At 53.3% G+C, this 26,255-nt stretch overlaps 1 protein-coding gene across 4 annotated transcripts in view; it reads right to left on the bottom strand.

Annotated features, from left to right (window-relative positions):
* The window catches only part of KCNIP3 (potassium voltage-gated channel interacting protein 3), a 75,297-nt gene that overhangs the window by 9,008 nt on the left and 40,034 nt on the right, over positions 1-26,255 (bottom strand). For 2 of the 4 annotated variants that reach the window (XM_077805516.1, XM_077805517.1), the window contains exons 3-4: positions 2,126-2,250; positions 627-696 (exon numbers count right to left, since the gene is read on the bottom strand). In XM_077805516.1, the coding sequence (XP_077661642.1) occupies positions 627-696; positions 2,126-2,250 (195 nt within the window). The remainder of the gene's footprint in view (positions 1-626; positions 697-2,125; positions 2,251-26,255) is intronic. The other 2 variants (XM_077805518.1, XM_077805519.1) reach the window with 1 other exon arrangement.

Genomic DNA, 26,255 nt, shown 5'->3' with positions numbered 1-26,255 from the left:
GCCCAAGGTCACACAAGAAGTCTGTGGCAGAGCAAGGAATTGCACCCAAGTCTCTCACGGGCCCTAACCATTGGACTGTCCTGCATCTTCGCTGCTGCCCGTATGGAAACCCCAGCGGATAAGAGCAATCTCACAGCACAGTGAGGGTGACCGGGGAGCTCACGTCCTCCGATCCCAGCGTGGACGTAGGCAGGTTTCTAGGATAATTATTTAGCTAGCAACTGGAAATGACGTGTAAAGCTACAGCTATTCGGGGTGGGGACCAGCTCTGCATTATCCAAGGGTACCGCGTCTAGCATGACAGGTTTCTAGATACTGCAAAACACCAGTGCCTTTATCACCCCCTGGCTGCTTTATCCCCTGCTCAGGCCAGGTGTGGAGCTAGGCGCAGTGCTCAGCTGGCTCCTGCTGTGGATATTTGCCGGCAAAGGAGCCTGGGGCCCAGCCTCAGCGGAAGGACTTGGGAACTTTGCAGACAAGAGTCTTCTCCTCGCAGTGGGACATCAGCAACGTTGGGACAGGCCTGGGATAAAGGCTCTGGGCTCCTGGTGCCTCGCTAGATAATTTAACCCTTTCCCTGCTCTGGGAAGGTCTCGGGGGCGGGTGGGAACTGGTGCCAAACTCACCTCCCTGAGGGAAGAACTGAGCATAGATCAGCTTGAAGGTGTCTTCGTCTACCAGGCCACTGGGGCATTCCTACGGAGGGAAGTCATCGCCAGGAGGTTAGCCCCCAATTGGTCTGACCATCACCCTCCCCACAGATCAGGCACCTAGATGTAGCCGGACCGGCCGGACCCAGGACTCTCCTCTCGCCCCATGGCTCTGCCATGCAACAAGCATCTGCCCTGCAATGCACCCAGGACATCCGTCCTCCTAGGGCATAAGAACATAAGAAAGGCCCTACTGGGTCAGACCAAAGGTCCGTCTAGCCTAGTATCCTGTCTTCCAACAGTGGCCAGTGGCAGGTGCCCCAGAGGGAATGAACAGAACAGGTAACATCAAGTGATCCATCCCCGTCACCCATTCCCAGCTTCTGGCAAACAGAGGCCAGGGACACCATCCCTGCCCATCCTGGCTAATAGCCATTGATGGACCTATCCTCCATCAACTTATCTAGTTCTTTTTTGAACCCTGTTATGGTCTTGGCCTTCACAACATCCTCTGGCAGGGAGTTCCACAGGTTGACTGTGCGTTGTGTGAAGAAATACTTCCTTATATTTTTCTGTGCTCTTATGCTCCCTCCTTGAACCCTGACCCCATGCACCTTGGTATTCCTGGCCCCCTCTCATGCCAGTGCACCGCCTCTCCCCGGCGATACGCCCACCCCGTCCCCGTGGTGACAGATGTCTCGGCGCATTGCTTAACGCACAGCTGGAAGGCGCTCAGGAACAACGGTGATGAGCGAGGTAGAAAAACCTACCGAGAAGGAACAGAACCCCCGGCCAAGCACATTCACGCTCGGTGGCTCGGGTCTGTAATACATCCTCCTCCCTCCCCGCCATCCACTCCGCTCTCAGCCTGCGTCCCCCAGCCTACGCCACAGGCAGAGCCGTGACGGCAACACGGGCAGACGCTCCCGCGGCAGCTTTGATCGAGTGGCGTAACGACAGCAGGGAAGCCACAGCAGGACAGGGGGTGGCTGCCCAAGGGCACAGCCAGGGAGCGGGCAGGGTGAGCCCGCGTAGCTGCCTGTGCTTGTGCTCCTCGCTCTAAGCTAGCGGGAGGATATCTACCTGGGCTGTAATCACGCCCCAAAGCAGGGTCAGCGTACCCCGAGTGTTCGCACTTCGCACTAGGAATCCCCTTCACCCAACGCCCCGCTCCTCAGTTCAGTGAGCGGGGGATGAACAAGGCGCAGGCCAAAATCACTCCATCTCCTATCAGACCCGTTAACATCTCGCCCTCCAAGCTTCAGTAGGACTTAAATGGTGCCTCGGCCTTGTGAGCACGCTCGGCACCGGGATGAATTTCCTGGGCCCCCGAGGCTGCATCTCAGCCAGCTCCCACCTCTCCAGGGTTCGGTTTCCAGTCTCATACGGACAGCAGATGGAGCCCAACAGAGGCCACAAGGCACAGCTGTTCTCGGGGATCACTGGGCTGGGGGAAGGACCCAACAGACACTCACGTTCTTGAAGCCCCTGTACAACGACTGCAGCTCCTTCTTGGTGAATTTGGTCAGCTCTTGCAGCTGGTCTAGCCCTTCTGGCTGGTGCCGGACAGATGAAAGTTCAAGGTCGCTGTCGCTGGTGTCTGGAATGACACAAGACAAACTCTGTGAGCGAGCAGGAAGGGAGACACAAACTCCCAAAATCCAACCCCAGCACAGCGGGGAATAAGGAATATTGTTGTGCTGGAGAGGGTTATTGGTTGCCAGCAATCAGGTGTTTGATCTAAGTATTATTTATTAATTATGATGATGATGATTAGATCTATGGGCAATCCCAGACCTCGCTGAAGCTGCATGCTATCCATCTTTCATTCAGACTAAATGAGGGAGCAATTAAATACCCATTTGTTTAGCTGGGACATTGATTTGGTTGCAGATCTGTGTGCGTATGCATGTAAGGGACCAGAGGAAGCCAGCAGAAAGCAAGAGGTGCACTGGCAGCGAGGCCCTGGGAAGAAGTCAAGTGAGAGAGAGCTTCTTCTGGGCAGAGTGCTGGCTGGAACGGCAGGCTTGGAAACTATGAGCAAGGAACCTGCCTGCTGTTGTTTGCTTCTACTGCGTTCCGGGAAACAGGACTTTGTGCACGTTCTTTGAAATAAACAGGCTTGCACCAAAGAAATGCCTGACTCCCATCACCAATTTCTCCTCCTAATGGAAACAGCCTGGCAAAGCCCCAGATACTGACTCACCACTCAGGCCAAAGGACAACAACACATAGACCCACTGTGCACGGGAGTCGTAGACCCTCCAGTCCAGGGGAGCAGGGGGCTCCAGAGAAGCACCCCGTAGGTGAGGGGTACGCATCCAGGTTGGTCTGCATAGGGCTGCTAGCCGGTCTTAGTAGCCCAGGAAGAATTCAACACCATGACAAAGCCTCCTGCAGTCCCTTCCTTCAGGGCACCATTTATTAATTCAAATAGAAAAATTACAAAGCAAAACAAAGCTATTCCCCTGATCAACACAGGCTGCAAGGGCCTCTTGGCACTTCTCTCTGCTCCAGGGCCAGTCACAGGTGCCACCCTCCCTCCTGCAGCTTCTTCTCTCACCTGAGCCTTTTACAGCTGGGACTGATAACTGAACAGGACTGGTTGGTCCCAGGCCCCTGGTCCTTAAAGGAGCAGACCATCCTCGAAAAATCCATGCCCCTGAGCCCTGTAGTGACACTGACCTAACCCCTGGTGCAGATGGAAGAATGCTTCATAAACCTAGCTACCATTGCTTGGGAAGGTGGTTTTTCTGCAGTGATGGAAAAACCCTTTCTGTCGCTGCAGGATGTGTCTATACTAGGGGGGTGATGCCGGCTTATCTACGTACCGTAGTAGTGGAAACAAGCCTGGAGGGAGACAGGGAAGCAGGCACAGCCTGAGAGCACCGTTAAGTGGCCCTGAGATAAAGCTAAGAGAAAAAGCTTTTTGGGCACAGAGTGTTGGCTGGAAAGGCAGGCTTGGGACTGTGAACAACGCGCAGGGCCCCGAAATCAGACAAGGCACTTGGGTAACATTATGTTCAAGGCACAGCTGCGACCAATCCTATATGCTCTGCCGGGCTCATATTCTCCGATGCCTTTCACCTCCCGGTAAAACTTAACAGGATGAAAGATTAGTTCAGTCCTTCGCACAGAACTGCCCTGTCCCCAGCTCCGTATCCCAGGGACAAGAACCATGAAATTTCTAGCACACACAGGACCTGCCAGACTGAATCAGAACCAAGAATCGGGCCCAGTACCCAGTCTTTGACAGAGGCCAGCACCAGCTGCTCCAGAGGAAGGTGCAAGAACCGCAGCAGAAGACAGTGATGGGACAACTTGCCCCAAAGGAAAGTCACTTCCAGACCCCCCAGTAGGTTGTTATGGGTTGGATATGGGTTGGATAACTGCCATGCTTCACTTACGATAGTTGCAAGACACCATTAAGGCCCAGATGTAGGTACTTAGCAGGGTGATCATGCCTACCATTTTGGCTGGGACATTCCCTTTTTTAAGCCCTGTCCCTGCCATCCTCACTTTTTTGGCAAAACTGGGCATTTGTCCCCTTTGCTTTTGCCCATTGATCATCAGCTGGCAAGAGCAAATGGGACCAATGCCCAGTTTTGCCCAAAAAGTGGGGTGCGAACCCTAGCAGGGCACAGAAGAACTTGCAGGGGGGCAACGCCAGCCCCGTGGGGCGGGGGCAGCGGGGAGCCCTGGGGTAGCTTCAGGTGGTGTCCCATTTTCCCTTTTGGAAAATATGGTCACCCTAGTACTTAGGCACCTAACTCTGATTTCCTTGAGGATCTGGGCCTGAGCTTCTTTGTGGAACCAGGTGGCTGAAACAATAGCAGCCTGCATCCAAAACATAGGCACATGGGAGAGTGCTCAGGACCTTGAACTACATGGGTGAAGGGGCCTTGCTGGGTATTGTTTTTGAGCAGAGGGGTGTGTGTTTGTGAGACAGAGGGACAAGGAGAAAACAGACCACAAAGACGGAGCAGAGCGCTAAGGACAAAGCCTGGAGAAGCACTGGGAACGTGGCTCTAGAGAGGGAGCTTTTGGGCAGAGTGCTGGCTGAAAGAGGCTTGGAACTGTGCGCAAGGAAACTATCTCCAGTTTCATTTCTGCTGTGCTCAGGGGAACAGAACTTTGTACATTCTTTGTAAATAATCAGGACTGAAAGGAGTTGACTGTGACATTGTGCTCCATAATGTTTTATGGAAATATGCTTATAAGTGTGAATATAATGTAACTAGGATATGCTTTATGCAAAGGGTCTCTTGTAAGGTATAATTACAATGCTTATAATCTACTGAGTGTGTTCATGCTATTTGTATGCATGTATCATTCTTGTATCTGAAGCTAGAAATATGAAGTATAACTCTGAGGTCCTATTGTAATTATGCAAAGTGTGGGCGATTAATGGTGGCTTAGAATCTTGATGGCTCCCATTGACTAGGACAATTGGTTGTAAATGGTTTATTTACCTGCAAGCCTTCCTGTGTGTGTGTGGGCCAGCCCATGGGTAATGAAGAATGAGGTCTTACAGTGACATGTGACCATGTCACATGATACTGGAATCCATCTTAAATATGGTACTTTTCCACTTAGAAGGAGGGGTGGAGAGTCAGAGAGACAAAAGACTCCTGCCTTGTGCCAAAGCTATAAAAGGGGGTGGAGCAGGACAAGGGGGGTTCCAATCATGAGAACACCCCTGCGCTTCACCTAAGATGTCTGCTGGAACTAACAAGGACTGTACCAGAGAAAAAGATTGGGCCCAGACTAGGAAGGAGTCTAGTCTGTGAAATAAGCTTATTGGAACATCTCTGAGGGTGAGATTTTACCTGTAATCAGTTTCTTAAGGTATTAGGCTTAGACTTGTGTGTTTTGTTTTATTTTGCCTGGTAACTTACTTTGTTCTGTCTGTTATTACTTGAAACCACTTAAATCCTATTTTTTATACTTAATAAAATCACTTTTGTTTATTAATTAACTCAGAGTAAGGGATTAATACCTGGGGGAGCAAACAGCTGTGCGTATCTCTCTATCAGTGTTAGAGAGGGTGGACAATTTATGAGTTTAACCTGTATAAACTTTATACTGAGTAAAACAGATTTATTTGGGGTTTGGATCCCATTGGGAACGGGGTGTCTGGGTGCTGGAGATAGGTGACCTACTGAGCAGTTTTTGGTTAAAGTCTGCAGCTTTGGGGGCGTGGATCAGACCTGGGTCTGGGTTGCACTAGGCTAGCGTGTCTGGCTCAACAAGGCAGGGTTCTGGAGTCTGAAGCTGGCAGGGAAAAAGGGCTCAGAGGTAAATTCAGCATGTCAGGTGACAGTCCCAAGGGGGTTTCTGTGACCAAACCCGTCACATTTACATCCTTTCCAAAACTCTTGTTTGGAGGCCTGTCCTGCCCGTAAAAGAGCACTGGGCTTGGTGACTTATGGAAGGGTTACAGCATGTTTGGAAAACAGAAAGCACAGAGAATCTCCTGGAAATCTGGAAGAATGAAATTTCACCATTTCTGGAAAAGAATGGGTGGGGGGAGTTTGCAGCAAAAAACCCCAAACCACAGAATAATTTGCTAAATTGCCACATGCTTGCTCAACATAAAAGAACCCTCAGAACTCCTTAAAGTCCTTTGCAGAAGCAACCTGGTTCAAAGACATTGAGGAGGCTATAGGGCTAGCATACGGTATCTTTAAGTCTGCCGCTGACCTAGCTGGGTTGAAGGACTTTTAGAAGTCTGCCAGGGCAGTTTGCTGACCTCTTAGTCTGGAGCTGAACTGGCTGGCCTGGATGGCATTAAGAAGGCTGGAGAAACTTTGATGCAGTTCTGTCCAGCAGACCATTGTATGCTAATGAACATAGCTATCATCTAGAATATAATATAATTTACTTACTTGGTGGAGAATAAGTACTCCCACCCAGCACCGGTGGCTTTTCCCCTATAGCTTTATTTTCAAAAAATAAGGAAATTCCAGACAAATAATCTTGTTCAGATGAAGTTATGATTACAAATTGCTATCATTTTCTGAATGGAAAAACAAGACTTTTCTCAAACATTTGAAACCTGAGAAATTCTAAGTTAACATTAACCTTCAATAAACAAGATGCATGAGAGTCTAGAAATGCACAGTTATGGTTTCATAAGTGTAACTGACATTGTATCAACCCCCATTCTATCCAGCAACTCCATCAGCTCCTCACAACCCCCTTCCATCATTTCTAACCACCAACCCCCAGCTTCGTTACTCTAAATACAGATCTGCACCATGCCTGGAGCTCAGCACAGAGGTGCTCCTGGCCCAACCACAAACCCTGCTCTTCTTCAGTCACCAACATGTTGAAAATGAGAAACAATGATGCCTTCTTTCTCATTTTTAATATACATTCCAGAACAATGTGATCTATCTATCCATTCATCCATCCATCCCCATACACACCCCTCTATCCATTCATTCTGAGACACATCTATCTATCCATCTCTCCACCCACCCCCATACACACCCTTCTCCCTCCATCCACCCTCATACACACCCACCTATCCATTCATCCATCCCCATACACACCTATCTATCCATTCATCCTCAGACACATCTATCCTTCCATCTCGCCATCCATCCCCATACGCACCTCTCTATCCATCCATCTCGCCATCCATCCCCAAACACACGCCTCTATCTCTCGCCATCCATCCATCCATCCATCCATCCATCCATCCATCCATCCATCTTATCCTGCCACTCATCACGTAGTATCTGAGCCCCTTCCATGTAAAATCAGTGGCAATAGTGCAGTCCCTAGCAGACTACACAGAGTCTCTGGCATTTCTCCCTTTCTGGGGGGGGGCAGTCTGTGTTTGGGGTAGGGAGTTTGGTTTTGATTTTTTACATTGTTTGTTTTCTGTTGCTGAGGTTGATTTGTTCTCATGTTGGGTGGGTGGGTCTATCTCAGTCTACCCTCCCGGTGGGATAGTGGCTGTAACACCTTGTACTAGTTCCCTTCTTCATCAGCTGATAACGGTTGAGGATTCTGCACCATAAGAGAGTTGCCCATGGCCCAAGGCTGAGAACAGCTGGCAGAGCGAGAGGTAGACTCAAGGATTACGATACCACCAGGGCTGCAGTTGGGCATGACCCAAAACCCCTTGAGGTGAATGGAAAGATGCCCATTGACTTCTATGGGTTTTGGGTCAGGTGCTAAGTGAGGGATTCATTCCCCATTCAGAGACGTGGCCTGGTACCAGAGTGAACTTCCTCAGTGCAGACAGGGCACCAGACTCAGCAGCTCGATTTGCAAGGACTTTCCACTGGGATTCCAGCCAGCCTTTAATTCCATATCCCCTTTCTAAAAGGGGAGGGATCCCTCCCACGTATGTAGTGCAGCAGAGCATGGTACAGCCCTGTGAGCAGGGAGACTGGCTCATGAGAAACTAACAGAGGCTGGACCCGCGACTCCTTCGCAACCCCCAAAGCCAGAGCCTCAATTGTGTCAGCAGCAAACCTCTGTGAAGGGTTAAGGGCTCTTGGAAATGCCTGCAGTTCACAAACATTAAAAAAAAACAGCCCTGAAGATCCGTGCAAACTTCGTGAGGCTATCTGCCTTCCCCCCAGCCCCGAAAGATTAAGTTAATTCAACTTTGCCTGGGAACTGGACACACAGCAGGCAAATGCAGCTAACAACATCAGGCTATACACTCCATCTAGATAACGATTCGGCGGACCACGTCAATCACCGGCAGCAGCCGGTGAGAGAACGGGTATCACACAATAGACAGAGACCTGGGGAAGGGGCAGGAAGGCAGGCACTGCTGGGTACATGGATAAGGAGAAAATGACAGGAGATGAGGATGATACAAGCTGGATGTACTGGGTCAAATTTAGGCCTGCTGCAAACCAGTGCATTGAAGTCAATGGAGTTGTGTGTCCTTCCAGCAGGGCTGAATCTAGCCTGTTGCTGAAAGGCTTTGGCCTGACCCATCGAACCGAGGTGAACTTCAGCCGAGCAGCATAAGACACATGAACATATAACCCCAGATCAATGGTCAGTACAAAACAGGGAGGCATGGGAATAGATGCATTTGAATAGCTGGAGATACTGCACAGTACAGGACGCAGCGGTGGAGAGACAGACAAAAAGAACAGAATAGGAGGATGGAAATCATTGGAAACGTGGGCCCAATTCCTCCACTGGTGTAAATTAGCATAGCTCCGCTCAAGTCTGAGGATCTGGGCAGAAGGGAATGGGTCAATGGAGATCTCTGTACGCGGCACGTCCGAGACAGGTGACCAAAGATGGCTCGAACAATAGTCACAGAGATCAGGCCACGGAAATGAAGAGATACCGCTGGATTCAGACACTGCAGACTAGATCTCAGGAGCGAACCCTGCTAGGTGCCTGGACAAACCCAGCAGGGCTGGGCAATGCATTTCAACAGAGGCGCTGGAAGTACGTTTGTACAACTCCCAGCACAATGGTGCCTCTCCGCTGACTGGGGTCTCTTGGAGCTACAGTCTTAACAAGGTTGCAAAATTTAGACTGAATTCCCAACAGCCTGAAGTCCAAGTGTCTTTGGAGCTGAGGTTTGAGCCCTTCTCTGAACACAAGACAGGAGAGCTGCTAGGAATGGACAGGCGGATACGGGGACAGATCCGACGCCCACTGAACACAATATAAAGACGCAGAGGGAGTTAGATCATTCTGCTGTGTATTTTCCAGTGGGCCAGGAGAACAGCCAGGATTTCGAGGGCTGTGGATGAAAGCTGCTAAGTTATTATTAATTAGTATTAACACACCACAGGTGAAGGTGCATGGGCTCTGGACTGTCACAGTAACGCACAACAACTCCCGAGCTCTTTGCCTGAAAGGTCCAGATTTTCAGCGGGTATAAACTGGCAAACTTCCAGTGAGGTCAATGCCAATGTACTCCAGATGAGGAGCTCTCCCTAAATGTACTGGTTAATCCGCCAGTCGCTTTCATTGGTGTGTGCCGGAGCAGGGGGCAGGAACAAATCAAGAGGTCATTCGGTTAATGAGCACAAGCGGCTGCATCAGAGACAAGAATCTGCGCAGACGCCCACTCGGTTGCAAACTCAGGGGAAAGGTTCGAGTTAGGTTGAATAGCTGGAGGCACTGCACCTCCTCGATCCATATTCATTGCATCTCCTGAGGAGGGGTCAGCCGAGGCTGCCTGTCAGCCCGGTTCTGAAAGCATTGCCTGTTTGCAAGCGTGCATTAACCAAACAAAGGTTTCAGGGTGACTACTGGCCGAGATTTGCTTCTGCATGCAACTCAGGCCTGGGGTGCTCCAGGAGAACCTTGGAAATCAGCTTGGGGATTCCCTGGAGATGATGCTGTCCCAAGTGACTCATCTCCTGAGATGCCAGACACCATGTTAATTGCACAGTACACTAAATAATTTGGAGTCAGTCATACTGAGTGAAATCCACTGTGTGAATCCTATTTCAAGGGCTGCTACATTGATTTACACCAGCGGAGGAACAAGCCCCTAAACCCAGAATGTCCTTTGCAGCTAAGAGTGATTCGAACCAAGTGGCTGAAGCTTTTTGTGAGTGTGGCAAAAATGCAGATTCAGAGACACTGAAACATTTCATGAATATGCATCAGTTACGCCAAATTGTTTTCCTCAAAACCTCTCCCCACCTAGGGTGACCAGATAGCAACTGTGAAAAAACGGGACAGGGATAATAGGAGCCTATACAAGAAAAAGTCCCCCAAAATGGTACTGTCCCTTTAAAAATGGGACATCTCGTCTCTCTGTCCCCACCCCCAAAAATCTGACAAAAATCAAAATGTTTAATTCCAACATTTTCGAAATGAAACGTTTCTATTTTCGGTTCCAAGCTTCCTTCCGTTTTATTCACAAACCCACTCCAAATCCCCGTCAAACGGTCACAATCAAAATAAAACATTGCAATTTTGTCAAAACGAAACGTGTCACTTCACTTGAAATCAATTTTTTTCTGACTTTTCGAGGTGCCAAAAATTTAGGGAAAAAAAGGTTTCCAGTTGAACCCCAAACGATTGACTTTTTTCGATTTTTTTCCCCCAAACGGCCAGCGAACCAAAAGATCTGTTATTCACTCAGCTCTAGTGACCACAACAAACCTTTAGTGCAATGGTCAGAAAAGTACCCATATAAGAATGGCTCCTCCTTACTCAATCAACCTACTAGCTGGGCCAAACTCTGGAGTTATTAACACCAGGGTTCACAGTTATGAATGAGAGCGCAGGACACATCTGCTGACTGTAATGACGACAAACTAAGCCTGTGCTTCTCTTGATTCCCATTAGCCCTGCAGAGCTAACCCGGCTACAGGACAGTGCACCAGAGCCTAAACTGTCTGATGCATTGTCAACAGGATTGTTAATTTAATCCCATTTACAGGACTTTTACTGCCGGTGGTGATGCATGAGCCAGAAAGAACACCATGCTTCTCCCAGAGGGAGTCTGCACGGCCAGTCAGCAGAAGTGCTGAGTACCCGCAATGGTAACTGAAGTCAATGAGAGCTGCGGCTATGCAGCCTCGATGGAGATCATGCCCCCTTCTTCTTTCCTGAAACCTGAGGGTATTTCAGTGGAGCTACACTGATTTACACCAGCTAAGGATCTGGCCCCGTGCATTCAGTATGCTCCAAAATGATCGCCATAAAAACGGAGCATCCCAGCTACTCCCAGCAGGACAGACCCACAGCAGAATCACTCTGAATTACGCTTTAATCAGTATTGATACAGAGGGTGGTTTTGCAGTTCATGCAGTGGACTGGGACTCAGGAGATCTGGGGTCAGTTTCTAGCTATACCACAGACTCTCCTTGTGACCTTGGGCAAATCATTTAATTCCTCTGGACCTTTTTCCCCTTTGGGAAAATGGGGATAACAGTCTATTCTTTCTCTCACCCTTTGTCTCGTCCGTTTACGGCCTGATCCAAAGCTAGACTTCAACATGCTTTGGATGAAGCCTTTAGACTGTAAAAACTGTATGGGGCAGGAACTGTCTCTTACTACGTGTCTGTGCAGTGTCTGGGACAGTGGGCCCTGATCTTGGCCAGAACTTCTAGGCATTTAAGTAAACCAAATAACCTATACATAATAATAGGCCCGGCCGTTCCCTTTAAGCTCAGGCACAGATGGGGGGATTTTGATTCCCAATTACCTGATCCGTGGATGCAATCAGGTAGCTAAAAGGTCAAAATCCCATGAGTGGCACGCGCAGTTAGCTTCGCCCACAATTGGCTGGTGCCTGGGAAGTTAGAGGCGTCGTTAATTATGTGGCCCCTACAGAGCTAATTATTCTGTATTCAGGCAAATGTCCCATGTAATAAAAACTCAGGGTTTGCCACAGTAGCCCACAGTTCAGTGCGTTCCACATCCCCCTTTGTGCCTGATCCACTCAGCACGTGATTCTAGAACAGGGAACAGCTAGGGGAGTTACTCCTTTAGCACAAGGGGCAGCTCACGTTTTTCAGCTCCAGGGGTCCTTAGTTCAATTCCCAGTGGTAGCTCAGATGATAGTTGTGTGATGGGGTAAGCTTACCCCATAAAGGCAATACTGCCTAATGGTCAGTCCGCCCCACCGTCTGGCTATTTAAGAGCTGAAAGGGTCTTATCGAGTCAAACACCGAGAGGATCTGAAGTGGAGCTCTTATTGGCTTCCTGAGAAGAGAAACCGAGGCAGGAAGCATGTGCAGGCCCACTCTAATTCAGCAGGGGGTGCTGCAGGGCAAGCACACCCGATGATGCTAGCATGACCTCCACTGAACTTGAGCGCTAAGGGATGGAGCCCTACTGTCATGGCTGCCGAGTCACGGAGTCAGAGGGACATTCCCAGGGAGCAGTGCCACCATTCCTCGCACGTCACCGGCGCGTCTCCTGTCTGCTGCTGCCCTATAGCTGTATGGTTGGAGGCAGAGCCTCGTGTCTCCAGAGCCAGCTTTACACACTGGCCTGGAGCATGACCTACCCCTTGGGGGGTCCTGGCTGACGTCAGGCGTCCCCACGATCACACTGACTGCTTTAGGAAAACGGCCGATGGTGGCCGCAGCCAGAAGCAGGGTACTGGGTCAGCTGGGCCAATGATCTGTTCCATTGCTGCATCGCTCAGCTTCTCTACCAGAGCATATTCCTTTCCCCCTGGGAGGCAGGGTCTTTGGGGCACCCACTGGCAGAGCAAACAACTCACTGGGTCTCTTACCATCGCCTCTGTATCTGCTCCTGTCCATCCACCAACCTGTACCATGACCACAAACTCCTTCCGCTCAAACATAACTGCGTGCAAACCAGAGCTGTCACCCGCTTTCGCACACTCCTCTCCTCTCTGGCTGGTCCCAGTGGTTCTCACAACAGCGATCCATCCATCCAGAGAGGCCTTTCTAACGTTACTATCAGTGGGGCACTAGGTGACAGCAGTGGGTCTGGGGGACTGTTCTCTCCGCACATTGCTTGCTCCTCCAGTCGAGCCCAATCAACCCTGATAATACTCTGTCCTGCTTTCTTCTATTTCTAACCGTTCTGTACTGATGTAACATGCATCAGACTGTATCAGCTACTAGAACATGGACTTTTATGGGTAATCACAGACACCTCATGCAGAACCTTCCAAAACCAGTACTCTTGTGCAATTCAAAACCAATACAAGGAAATATTTTTTTTCCTCACAGCACATGATTAGACTGTGGAACTCACTGCCACCAGATGTTTTGAATGGGCTATAAACCCTCATGCTTCAGGATTTAAGCCAACCTCTAACAAATTAGGGATCAGCAGGAGACTGTCCTAGGGGACAAATTAATTCACTGCAAGGTTTCTTGCCGAAAAACTGGACTGGATTAGATGGATCCAATAGAGCAGTTCCTATGGGCCTAGCAGATTTGGGGTCTGTTCGATGGTCAGACCTTGCCCAGCTCACTTCACCTCCGTACCAGGGGGCTAATGATATGATATTTTCCCACCTCCCAGAGTGCAGTGAGGATTAATTCATAAAGTCCCTGATTCTAGTAAACACATAGATCATTGGCTTCAGTGGAGCTTAAGCACATCCTTGAGTATATTGCTGAATCGGGGGCTTCAGTACTTCGGGCCTGTCACATTCTCAGAGACCCGGTACACATCAAAAGCTCAGATCCAAATCACCCCAGACTTTGAGGAAGTTTGAATTCTGGGTCAAAATTTCACAGCTCAGTCCTACTTCTGTCTCCATCACTGTCACGGCTACCACGAATAAAGCTCGATTTGCAATGGGACAAACCCAGAGCTCCTCGCTCAGGTTCACAGGAGCAAATGGGAGTTTGGATTCCAGGCAGTTTTAAAGGGACACACATTTCAACTCCAGAGACAGAGCAGACTGTGGAACTCATTGCCACAGGATTATTGTTGAGGCCAAGAATTTAGTATCAAAGAGGGGCCAGCCATTTATATGAATAACAAGCATAGCCACCGTTTGAGTAGTTAGTGCGGATGGAGTTTTGGAGGGGACCTAACACCTTCAAGCCAATCACTGTCATTTAAGGATTTGGAGGAAACCTTCACGGTGATCATCACAGCTTACCACGGGGTTTCTCCTTCCATTGTATGAGGCGTCTGGTTCTGGCCACTGTCACAGACAGGATGGGCCATGGATCTGATCCTATGTCTCTAAAACACTGTCCCCAGCCAACGTGACAAACACGTCACAGCTCGCAATACTGTTTAGTGCCAGGTGACTCATACTGTAGAGGAAAGGCAGTGAAGGGCTTGTTCCCTTTGAAACATCATACTTAGCACTGACTGGACAGCAAACCACTCTGCTGGGATGAACAGCTACAAGATGTTCCGACATATCCCTTAGCAGCAGAAGGCACTGTGGTATTTTGCAGCATGGTAACACACACACCTTCAGAGCCAAATTCAGCTCTGCGGTAACTGCCTGCCACGGAATTGCGCCCAGGATCAATTTCCATCCGCTATGTCTTTGGTTAGCGCGGTCCAACGGAATGGTCCCTTCCCACCTGAACCTCTCCCATTTACTCTCCCTGTCTCCCATCAGCCACAGCCATGGTTGTGCAAATTCAGCCTCCCCGGACAGAATCAAGGCCACACACACGTAGCAACAGTCTCAATGCGGGAGTCAATGACCTAATGCAACCTGCATTCCCTCTGCTCAGATTCTGGGGGGAGCTAATGTTTCCCAGCTGAGCGGATTGGTCTTTCTGCCTCTGAACAGCGCAAATATTAAGCATGCAATTAATAAATAATGCCACGCTACAATCTCCAGTAACAGAGTCCCACGACGGGCTCAGAGCTGAGTCAGGGGCCTACGTCACATTCTCTTTCAATGGGAACTATCCCGCTCCAGAGAGAGCCTGAAATTCCATGTCCACGCTCACCCCTCCCTGGGCTTCCTCTGACCCTGCTCCACCAATGCCCGCCACCGTGACCTGGGGGAGAATGCCCGCTACTGGCAGGAGAGGGGAACACCGCCGCCACTCACTGCTCCAGCACCCTCTCGCTCTTCTTCCCACCATACGGATGGGTCAAAAGTCAGTGGGGCTCCCCCCAGTTCCACCAGCTGAGGATCGGGCCCTGGGAGTTCTATTTGGCGGGTACAGGTCGAGATCTACAGCCTACTTATCGCTGTAATCAAAGAGCCGGGGCCACCGCACGAGATTCCCCTATAGCAAGGTCAGAGCATGGCTGGGACATGACAATTGGTCAAAGTTACAGCGGCACAAACGACTCAGGGAACTGCCAGCTCAGCAGGGGGCTGCTCGCACTCAGGGTCCTGCCTGCTGCCGGTGCGGCGAGGAGGGTTGGGGGGGGGCGGGCGAGGCGCTGTATCTTTCGAAGAAGCTTGGGGGTTAGTGAGCATCTGCTTTCCTCTTCCTCCTCCCCACCCAGGCTGGGCTTGTGCCATGGAAATGGTGCAAAGGGAAGACGGCGGGGGAAGAGCCGGAGCTGCAGACGAAGTGCCCTTGAGGGGACGGATCCAGTTTCTTGATTTAAGAGTCAAACAAGCAGGTTTCACTCCTTGGTTAATATTTCATTGGGGCCACGTGACGCCGAGATGGCTGTGTGGTTACTGAGACGCCTGGCTCTGCACTTTGCAGCGGAGGGGGCGGACGTGGAAATACAGAGAGGATTGTCCCGGGGTTGGCGGTGGGGGGAGATCGGGTTTGGAAGTGGGGACTCCCAGCCAAGCAGCAAGAGACCCTCCACTAGGAATGCTTCCCCTGTCACTAGTGCACCAGCATTCACAAGTCACGCGCACGTGCAACCCACTGGTGAGTGAGCATTACAGGCTCCCCTCCCCTCATGCCCAACTCACAGAGGATATGAGCCTGTTATAGTCTCAGTTAAGGAGCCTTGCTCTTTAGCTCAAACTCCTGCTTTTCGCTCTGGAAGTCACTGGTTCAATCCCCGGCCAAGATGGTGGCCATCACATGTGTCCGTGACATCTCCTCCTGGGGTAAGGAACAAGTTCCCACTCATCCCAGGTGTGATCCTGAGGGACTTGCACCCAGGGGGAATTTGGCCCTGTGCATCCCGAAATATGCGTGGGGTTTTGATAGGACTTCCCTGGAAGTTTGCCTGCCTGGGGCACGCAGGAGGAGTCAGAGAGGGTATGGATGTGTTGAACTCCTGGCCCCGCTGACCCCGGGGAGCGGCTCTCACTGGGCACCAGTGAGAGGAGCATTTGTGCACCGGGGGTGGGGGCATTCACGCCTGTGTGGAGAGTAGCAGCTCTTCCCCCTTCATTTCCAGATTGGGGCCTTTCCTTCGGGTGGGCAAGGGCGAAGGGGGCCCTGAATGTGCCTTCAGAGCCTGGTCAGCTCAGTCAGCAGGAAATTCACACCCGAGGGGCAGGGCTCCTTTGCAGGAGACTCGCTCTGCATTGCCAGCCAGGGAGAAAAGGAAGCTCGGCCCCGGCAGGGCAAACGCACAGACTCCTAGTGGGGCCAGGGGGCAGCTCAAGGTAGAATTTCCCCTTATCACCCCCCTACACACATTGCCCTGAAGTCCCACCGGACCTAGGGACCTCAGCCCTCTCAGTTGTAGTGAAAACCTTCCCTCCCGCCTGCCTGGCCTGGAGAGGCCACAGAACAGGGAGACGCTTGGGGAAAAGACAGGCGGTTTCCCCTGAAAAAACATGGCCCAGACCCTGGGGAAAAGGCTGTTCTAATCCTGTACCCCGTCCCCCTCCACCGCCTGGGGGAACAGCACTAGGAAGGAGTCGGTTGCTGGACAGTGCTGTACCCCCAGGGCACGGGAGTTAGAAGGGGTCAGAGGAGGGGAACGGGGTGCTTGGCTCCAGGAGTAGGGGGAAAGGGAAGCTGGACTGACCCAGGTACCGGGGTCGGGATGGGGGTGGATCCAGGCTGCAGGGAAATGTACCGTCAGTAGTTACCTTCCATGGACATGGGCTCCAGGATCCCGAACTGTTTGAGGACGGCGATGAAAAGCATAATGACCACGGCCATGGCACAGAGTTCCATCCCCTGGATGCCCATGGCCGGCCAGCGTCCCACGACGGGCGGCGCAGCACCAGGGGCATGCGACTCACGCCCCCCGGGGCCAGCTCAACTCTGCCAGCGCCCAGAACCAGAACTGAGGGGCCAGGGAGCAGCCGTGCAGCAGGAAAGAGCCCGTGGTTCCCCACCACCACCACCACCAGCCCCTCGGCAGCCTCACATCTCCAAGTCCTCGCTGGAGACAGATGGATGAGTAATCTCCTTTGGCTTTCCCCGCGGGGATGGGAAGAGGGGAGCTGGGAGCTGGCAGGGGAGTGGTGCAGTTGACGCCTTGGTAAAGCCTCGAGCGTGAAGGAAGAAAGAAATCAAACTTTCCGAACTTGGCTGGGCAAACTTTCCTAGCAGCAGAATCCCGGCACGACTGGCTCCTGCCCGGGGCCCATCTCGCTTGGCTGCTGCAAACTCCCGTCGCTCCGGTGTGTCTCTGATCAACTCAGCGCTCCGTCAGTCCGGGAGGCTGGCTCGCACGGCAGGGTCAGCTGGAGGTTCTGAGGGGCTCCCCCGTGCCCGGTGATGATGCACTGACGGATGGAGCATCCGCCCGGCGCCTCCATCTCGCCTCTCCGCAATGCCATTGGCTGCAGGGTGGCTATAAAATTCCACACACTCCCCCCCCCTTCCCTCCCCCACCCCCCAGCACACTCACACCCTGAGACCTCGGAAAGGGGGAGGAGGCTGGCTGGGTGTCTCTCGTTGCGGGGCGGCATTGATCCAGACGAGAGACGCGCTGGGCCCCAGCTGCGTCTCCGAGCGACGAGCGGTGCCGGCGGTTGCAGACGAGCCGTTTAGTTGGTGTGTTTTGTGTGGAAGCCGCGGCACGTGAGAGCGGCTCGGGAAGCCCGGGTGGAAAGGTGACTCTGCAGTGCCGACACCCTGAGCTCACCGACCTGGGGTCAATCAGAAGCAACTCCCCTGGGGCCAAGGGAGCGACGCTGGAGGAAGGAAGAGCAGAACCGAGGCGGGTACCAGCAGTTGAATGAAAGGCGATCGAGTGCGCACAGCACAGCTAAACTCTGGGGATGCAGGAAGCATCCCAGAAGATTCCTCCCCATCGCAATACAATCATGGGGGGGGGGCCGCACTCTCCCTGGGTATAAACGGGGGGGGGGAGGAGGGGTTTCACTGACTCCACTGGAGTTCTGCCCCTTTGCACCAGCTGAGGATCTGGCCCTTGACCTCTGAAAATCTCCCATGCCCTGCAGTGGAGTTTCTACCTTTCAGGGGAATGTTATTCACCAACTGCGAGCTCCTGTGAGACAGACAAATCACTTGCTCTCTCTCTGCAGGGCAGCCTGGATTTTAAGGCTGCAGGACTCTACTTCTGCCAGGCCACACCCCATTATTCCACAAGCCCAGGAGATAAAATGCTCCTAATGTCACACAACAGAGCGCAGTGGGTCTGTACAGGAGATGGACCCAGGGACATGCTCAGTATTTCACACACGCGCCCTGCATGCACGCATCGGGTTGTGCAGATATTCATAAGCGGATGTAGGGCCCCAGATAAATCAGCTCGCCTGTGGCCCTGTATAAAACATGCAAAGAGCATGAACACTGCATGCACACATAGCCGTGTGCCACGCATGTTCACACGTGCTGCAGGAGACAAGGCCAGACAGTGCAACAGATCACAAGTGGAATGGCAGCATAGCAAGAGGTAGCGAGTAGGGTCCCCAGGGGCGTTAGCAGGGAGCTGGGTGGCATGTGAGGGGCCCTGGGATGCTGCTACTCCAGGAATCCACAGGTAAGAGACAATCCAGTCTAGTTGATGCGTTGACGGGAACTACGGTAAGAGAGCCAGGTCAGCGATCCCTAAAGCACGCACCCGCTTTACAGCTGGCATGGCAGTGGGCCAGATTCTGTCCCCACTCGTGTGCAATAACTCCAGTGAGTCTGTGCAGGCAGAACGGAAACCCACCATGGTTTTTGCAAGGGAAGCCAATCTCCTGATTTGTGGGAGAGGGGCCTAACTGGTGAGTTTTGAGCCCTCAAACTTGGCCCCGCTCCGTCCCGCCGCAGGAAGTGAGGCTGCAGGAGCACAAGGGAGGGCACCCCATGTCTCTGGGCCTCCTTGCATATTGGGGAGGTGGCAACACCCTCAGCTCAGCTCTAGGCACTGCGGGACGTTCTCCTCCTTGTGACACATGCACCCAGGTCACTAAGTATCTAGATCTGTTTGCATAGCGAGACGTTCACCTGTGTGTGGAAAGGCACAGAACTTCTGTGACACGCTGCGTACCCATCTATGCAGACGATCGGGCTGAGGATTTATGAACCTCTCGGCACTTATAACCCCACGCACTGACTCCAGCGGGAAATTAGCGAGATTATGACTCCACATGGGACACAAATGATCTAGCAAAAGTGTTTGTCCCAGGGTATCATTGCCCCAGGCCTCCCATTCCTACAGGGTTGCATGCAAGAGATGGCTGCATTTCAGTCACTCTGCACAGATCTATAGATTACTCACACGTGCACTTTATAAGATGGGACACTAGGAAGAAGTGACCCAATCAGACACGAGGTCCATCTAATCCTGTACACTCCCCCCAGATGTTTCAGAAGAATCTGTATAATCTCCGTAACACAGAACCATCCAATAACTCTTGCACAGAAGACAGATTCTTCCTATCCCCAGCCCCAGCGGGCTAATATCTTTCATGCATTTTTAGCATGTAGCTGTTTTTAAAAAATTAATTTAGGCCCCGATTCCCCCCAGTACTCAAGTAAGCAAATAAGTTGCATTGAAATCAACAAGACACGCACATGCTTAAAACTAGGCTGAATCAAGGCCATAAACAACGAACCCCTTTTTGACCTCTTTCCCTCTGACATCCACTGGCCATGAGTTCCACAGGTTAATTACACATGAGGCAGGGAAATAGCCTTTAACAGCTCGCAACGTGTTTGCCTTCTAATTTGGTCAGGTCCTTGTGTTAGGAGGGAAGGCAAATAAGAGTGTCTGACTGACCTTCTCTAAACCATTCATGATTTTATATTTGTCTATCATGTCATCCCTTATTCATCGCCCGTCTAAGCTAAATAGTCCTTTCCCGTCCCGCAGCGTGAGAGCTGCAAAGTGCAAATTATTATTATTTCAGTCAGAAAGCAGCTGAGCTCTCAACACACCCACTCCGTGGCTGGGTATTCACCCCATTCCTACACATCCCTCCTCCCAGGAAATCCGCTTGCAAAGGACAAAAGCCTGGAGCAATTCCCCATGAATGCGGCGCTATAAACAAGACATTGATCCCTGTTTCTCTCATTGTAAAATATTAAAGATGTTTAAATGGATAAAAACGCCAGCCTCCAATCGTCTCCAAGCAAGTCTGCATTAGCAGCTGCAGCAGCCAATTGGTTTAATGGATGGGGCTTGGAGCCTCTCCCCCCAGAATCTTGCCTGCCGTGACTGCCTGCCAATTTGGGGTTCGGGTTCTTTTTTCCGCTGAGACCGAAAGCTTGACTTAGAAACTTTGTCAGAGGCTGGTATTGGGGGAGGTTCGTTTGCAGCTGTCAGAACAGCATGGGAGATGCAACCAGTAACGTACAGGAGAGCGCAGAGGGCTGATTCTCACTTATGCTAAGCTTGCCTGACAGCAGGTAGCTTTCTGGAAACACCGCTGTGCAGGGGGGCTTCCTGTCTGGTGTTACGGGCTCCTCACCTGCCCTGCTCCCAGTCCCCAGTGTGGCCAGAATGCCCCAACAGAAGGGCTCTGAGAAGCAGAATGCAGGTTAGAGCAGCATTGTGACTGCTCTAAATTATGCTGGAGGCCAGGCAGGGGTCTGAAGAGCCATGGGAAGACCAAAGGTGGCTTAAAGGCACCATCCCCCATCTCCTACTTCCCTGCCCCAAGCACAGGAAGGGAGTAAGAGAGAACCAGACCCATGAGCTCCGGGCTAGGGCACCAGGAAGCATATTGCTCAGAGAGGCAGTGGTAATTGCTGTCCCATGGCTGCAAGGCCATCAGACTTAAGGCTTCCCGTGTGGGGATGGGTCGTTTGGGTGCCAAAGCCCCTCAGGGACATAGGTTTAGCGAGAAGCATGCTGCAGCCAGGACTGATGCAGCAGCATGGTTATGGCCAAGCAATGCTCTTTGCAATGAGGGAATGTTTGCTCATGCCGGGAGGCTGCTCCTCCCCATTGCCCACCAGCCAAGCGCTGACTTCAAGCAGGGGGGGAGTGGCGCTCCCAGTGCACAAGCTAGATGGGGCTGGGGGTGGGGAGGATCCCTTTCCTTGGGATCTCTCACCTCCCTTGCCATTCAGTTCCCCTCTGCCAGTGGCTGCAGAGGAAATGCAGGTGAAGAACAGCAGAACCTAGATGCAACGTACCCTCCTCTCTGGCAACGTACCCTCCTCTCCAGCAGGCAGAGCCGAGGCTGTGGGAGGAGGCCAGCAGGATTAGCTGGAGAATGATGTGGGGGGAGGGGGGCATGGCATAGGTCTGCAGAAAGGGGAAGGGGGCCAGGGTCTGGGATACAGAGGGTAGCTGGAATGAAGCCGCCTGCAAAATAATGCTCCCTGGATCCCTTCCAAAGGCAGCTGCCGAGAGCCTTACAGAGGGGCCGGGGGGTGGGCAGGGGAAAGCTGAGCCCCAGAGGTGGCTGGGAGGAGTGGGGAGAGCGCTCTGGCTTGGGGCTGGGGAGGCGGATAAAGAACCGCGAGGGCCAGAAGCCCCGGGGAGGGAAGCGAGAGAGACGGGGAGGGCAGGGGCAGAGAGCACGAGCCCAGCGCCTAGGCCCTGTGGGAACCGGTGCTCTGCGGGCTCGGCCGCTAGACCAGCCCGTGGTGGGAGTGCTTTGGCGGTTTCGTTAGGAAGCGTGGGAAGGGGGAAAAGCCACGGTGGAGAGACGGACTCTCACATTCACTCCTCCACGCTATCCCACGCCACAAGCTGCTGCCAAATCCCCGCGCCCCGGCTGCAGGGCGCGCCAGAGCCCATCAGGCAGTCCCCTGCTGCTGCGCTCGCAGCCTCTGGCCCTCCCTCTAACCGGCGGGACAGACCCCACGGGAACTCTTCGCAGCTTCCCTGCCGGACGCTCCCCGCCCCATCCCGAGCGCCCCACGACCCAGGAAACTTCCCCGGCTGCATCTACACTGCAAAGAGAAATCCGCGGCTCAGAGCCCAGGGCAGGTGACTCAGGCTGTGGGGCCAAAAGGAGCCGTGGTCCCTCCGGCTGGAGCTCGGGCTCTGAAACGTAGCCAGGAGAGGGTCCCAGAGCCCAGGCTCCGGCCCGAGTGGGAACCCCACACTGCTCGTTTTGGCCCTCCCACCCGAGTCCATTGAGCTGGGCTCTGCACCTCGGTGGCTTTTCTTTGTAGTGTAGACGCACCTATGGCTTAAAGCTCAGGTTAGAAACGCCCAGTGCCAGATCCTCAGTGGCCATTCACATCGGTTGAGAATCTGGCCCTGAGCCCCCTTCGCCTTGTCTACCTGCTAGGCAATGGGAAACCTCCCACTCTTGCTACAGAAGGAACGCCAGCAGAGAAGCAGGTTCTGGGATCACAGGTTCAAAGCCAGGCAGTGTCCTCTTCTTCCTTCCCTGGGGGGATAAATGGCCCCCAGCTGCCAGGGTGAGGCTTTCAGTGGAGACCACAAGGAAACCTGTGTGCCTGCTGGCTGTGTGTGGATGCTCAATACCTCCCCATACCTCTCTTAAGAGTTGGGGTTTACTCCAGTGGCCTTGGCCAAAATCCCCCTAGCCTGCTGCATCTCTCGTTCCCTGGCTGCTGCCCTCCAGCCCAGAAGCGGCTGCATTTCAGCAGTATTATCGAGAGAGAGACTGCATAGAATCATAGAATCATAGAATATCAGGGTTGGAAGGGACCTCAGGAGGTCATCTAGTCCAACCCCCTGCTCAAAGCAGAACCAATCCCCAATTAAATCATCCCAGCCAGGGCTTTGTCAAAGCACCTTGGGAGAAGGAGTCAGAAAAATGCAAGGTGATCCAGCAGATAGAGCACTAGACTGGGACTCAGGAGATCTAGTTCTAGTCCCAACTTGGCCTCTGGCCTGCGGGGTGACCTGTGGGCAAGTCACTGCATTTCCCTGTGCTTCTTCACCCCTCCCCCATCTGATCTATTTAGACCATAACCTCCTTGAGGCAGAGACCATCTATCACTGTGTGTTTTGTTCAGCGCCTAGCACAATGGGACTCGATCGCTAACCACTGCCGTAACGCACATAGAAAAGATGATTCACTTTCTACTTTAGGCACTATGCTGGGTTCTCAAGACCCTGGACTCCTTTTCCTTTACGTTCCGACTCCCAGTACCAAGGGGGAAGGTGTCAGCAAATGTAATAAAAGCCCTCCACACTGACCTCCTGGCTTTTGCGTTGAGTTGGAGGACCAGGTCTGGCTCAGCCTGTGTGCACGCCAAAGGCACGTGGGTGTGGAATGGGGGCTGACAGAGCCCTGGGCTGCTAATAAGCTATCGCTCCTGTCTCCCCCTTTATGGCTGCGCTGGCTGGGGCCCTGCTAAATAAGGAAAACCTCCATCCACTATTCCTCCAGCCCTTGGATTCTCTAGCACCTGGTCCTCTCCACACTGGTCGAGGGGAGGGGTGAGTCCAGGATGGAACCACCGCTCGAGCCCTTTCTCAGCCCCAGTCCTGGATGCATCATGCACGTGACCTCCCACCTGCGAGGATAAGGGGAGGTTTGCAAGGATGTTACAGCTGGGACTGCTCCCCACCCCCAGCTGAACAGCGTTGCAGCAGGTCCCAGATTTGCTTACATCAGCCTCGCTTAAGACTCCTCCACCCAGAACTCCACTCCCCAAGGAATCCCTCCCCTTCACTCTTCAGAGAAGCCAAGATGCTGGATTTTGCCTGATCCCGGACTCAGCTCACTCAGTCTGCCACAGCCTGGAAAAGCCGGAGGGAATCTCCGAGGTGAAGGGGGGATTCTCAGGAGCCCTCCTCCCCTCCCCCCGCTTTAACACTGATGAGCCCCCGGCAATCAAGCGTCCATCTGCTCATCCCCGTGTGAGAAGCTGGAGATGGGGCTGCGGGGAAGGATGTGCTCTGATGGATAGGCCATTAAAAAGCTTGGCGGTTCAGTCTGGATGAGCCGTGAAGGACTCAAATGATTAGCTGAACCGTATCCAAAAATTTTCTCATTCTCTCCCTCCGCACCTGCCCTTCTCCCATTCACCTTCCTCCTCACCTAACAGACTTCTCTGGATCCCTTCCCCAATCAGGGGACCCCAGCCCCCCGTACCTCTGCGAGAGCTCCGCAGGAAATTCTCTTCCCCTCTCCTCTAACAGCCCTTAGGGATCCTGGCATTGCGGCTCCAGCCAGGTGCAATGACTAGCAACTTGGCCACTGCTGGGGATCCAGCCCAGGACCCACAGAACGAAGAACACCAGCTGAACAGGAACTAACTCCCCGAGCTAATCACGGTAGCAGGCTCTTGTCCTCAGCGGCTTGGGCACAGAGGGGGTTGACACATGACACACAATGAGCGGTGGGCACAACCCCTTCCTGGCACCCCCGGTTCCCTGAAACGAACCCGGGTTACAGCCGAGTGCAGCAGGGGAATAGGACACGCTGCAGAACTTGTCGGACCTTGGAGACAGTCTAGGGAAAGCTAAGAGAGGAGATACCACTGAGTCAGCGTGTGCAGTGCCGGGTTTACAGTGGCTCCATGGAGCCGGGCCCGTGCTCGGAAGGGGCCCCGGCCTGCACCACTTGCACTGTGTCCTGAAACCCCGCTGGCTCCCCCCACCCACTGCTTGCTCCTCTTGGCCTGCCTGCTGGTTGGCCGAGGGCTCCTCTCCCACCCCGGCCCCACCCCCTGCTCCTCTCTGCCCCCCGGCCGGACCCCAGTGCACCCCAGCTCCAGGCAGTCTCTGCTTCCCACCATCTGTGGGGCCCGCCTGTCTCCCCGGAGCTGAGCCACCTGGGACTGGGGCAGAAGCCTGGCCAATCTCAGCCGGGCGGGGAGACAGTGTGGGGGCTTGGCTGGGCCCCTCCAGGCAAGGTGTCTTGAGGGAGCCCGGCTGGGGCAGGCTCTGGCCTGGCTAATCACACCACTCCCGAGGAGCGATTCCCGGCCCCGGGACCAGCCCTGGCTGCGCTGCCGGCTCATCCCGGCAGACACAGTCGCCTCCCAGCAGGGCCGGGGAGAGTGGGTCTGTGGGAGGTCTGGGGGGTGCTGGGCTGTGAAGGGGCGGGGAGGATCTGTGTGTGTTGGGGCACAAGGGAGCGGGGGTTCTGTGGGGGGTGCTGGGCAGTTGTGGTGGGGCTGTGGGCAGGGGTGGTGTTGTGCATGGCGCTGTGCATTTGTGTGAGGGGGATCTGGGGGAGGCGCTGGCCATAGTGGGTCCAGGGGGGCTCTGGGCATAGGGAGTGATGAGGTGTTGGGGGGGGCTGTGTGGCGTGGCGTGGGCCCACCCCAGAAGGGAAGGGGCATGCTGGTAGCACAGGGACAGGCCGGCCACTGTGCATCTGGCAACAACCAGTTCATAAATAGTGCCCTTGCACTGGGCTGGGCGGAGCGGGGCTTCCCCTGCCGTGCCCCATTGCCTCTGGCTGGCCCCTAGCTCTGGGGACTGACCTCCCCACGCCACGCGCCATTGCTCCCATGGGGGCCCACAGATACGTTTGGCACCGGGCTCACAAAAGGTTCATCCAGCCCTGAACGTGTGATCAGTTTCCTCTGCAAAGGGGGGCGACGACGTAGGCCTGGCAGATAGGGGCGGATGTCCTGAGTGGATAAGGCCGCGGGGGCTTCCCCTGCAGATGGGACTGTCACGCCGCACATACAGGGCTGTGAGACTTTGGGAATTCCTGTTTGCAACGCGCTTTGAGATCCTCCGAGGAAGGGAGCGTAGGGCAGAAGCAGCGTGTGCAAAGGCACGTCACAGTGCAGTCTGCATCATCCTCGGAGCACTCTGAATTCTGCCCTGCAGGACAGCCAGGCGTGTGCTGCAGGGGCTGGACTCTGGCTCCCTGGGCTATCGCAGAGGCTGGGTGGGCTGCAGCCGGCGGAGCTGAGGGGACATCGCTCTACAGAGGGGCTAAGCTGGAAGCGTTCATAGGGCCCCCCGTCACGTCTTCCTTGGCCAGAGAAAGGTCACTGCAGC

Source organism: Eretmochelys imbricata, chromosome 26 (assembly GCF_965152235.1).
Source record: "Eretmochelys imbricata isolate rEreImb1 chromosome 26, rEreImb1.hap1, whole genome shotgun sequence".
NCBI classification, from domain to species: Eukaryota; Metazoa; Chordata; order Testudines; family Cheloniidae; genus Eretmochelys; species Eretmochelys imbricata.
The sequence above is the reverse complement of the archived record's forward strand: the minus strand, read 5'-3'. Positions and strand labels throughout refer to the sequence as shown.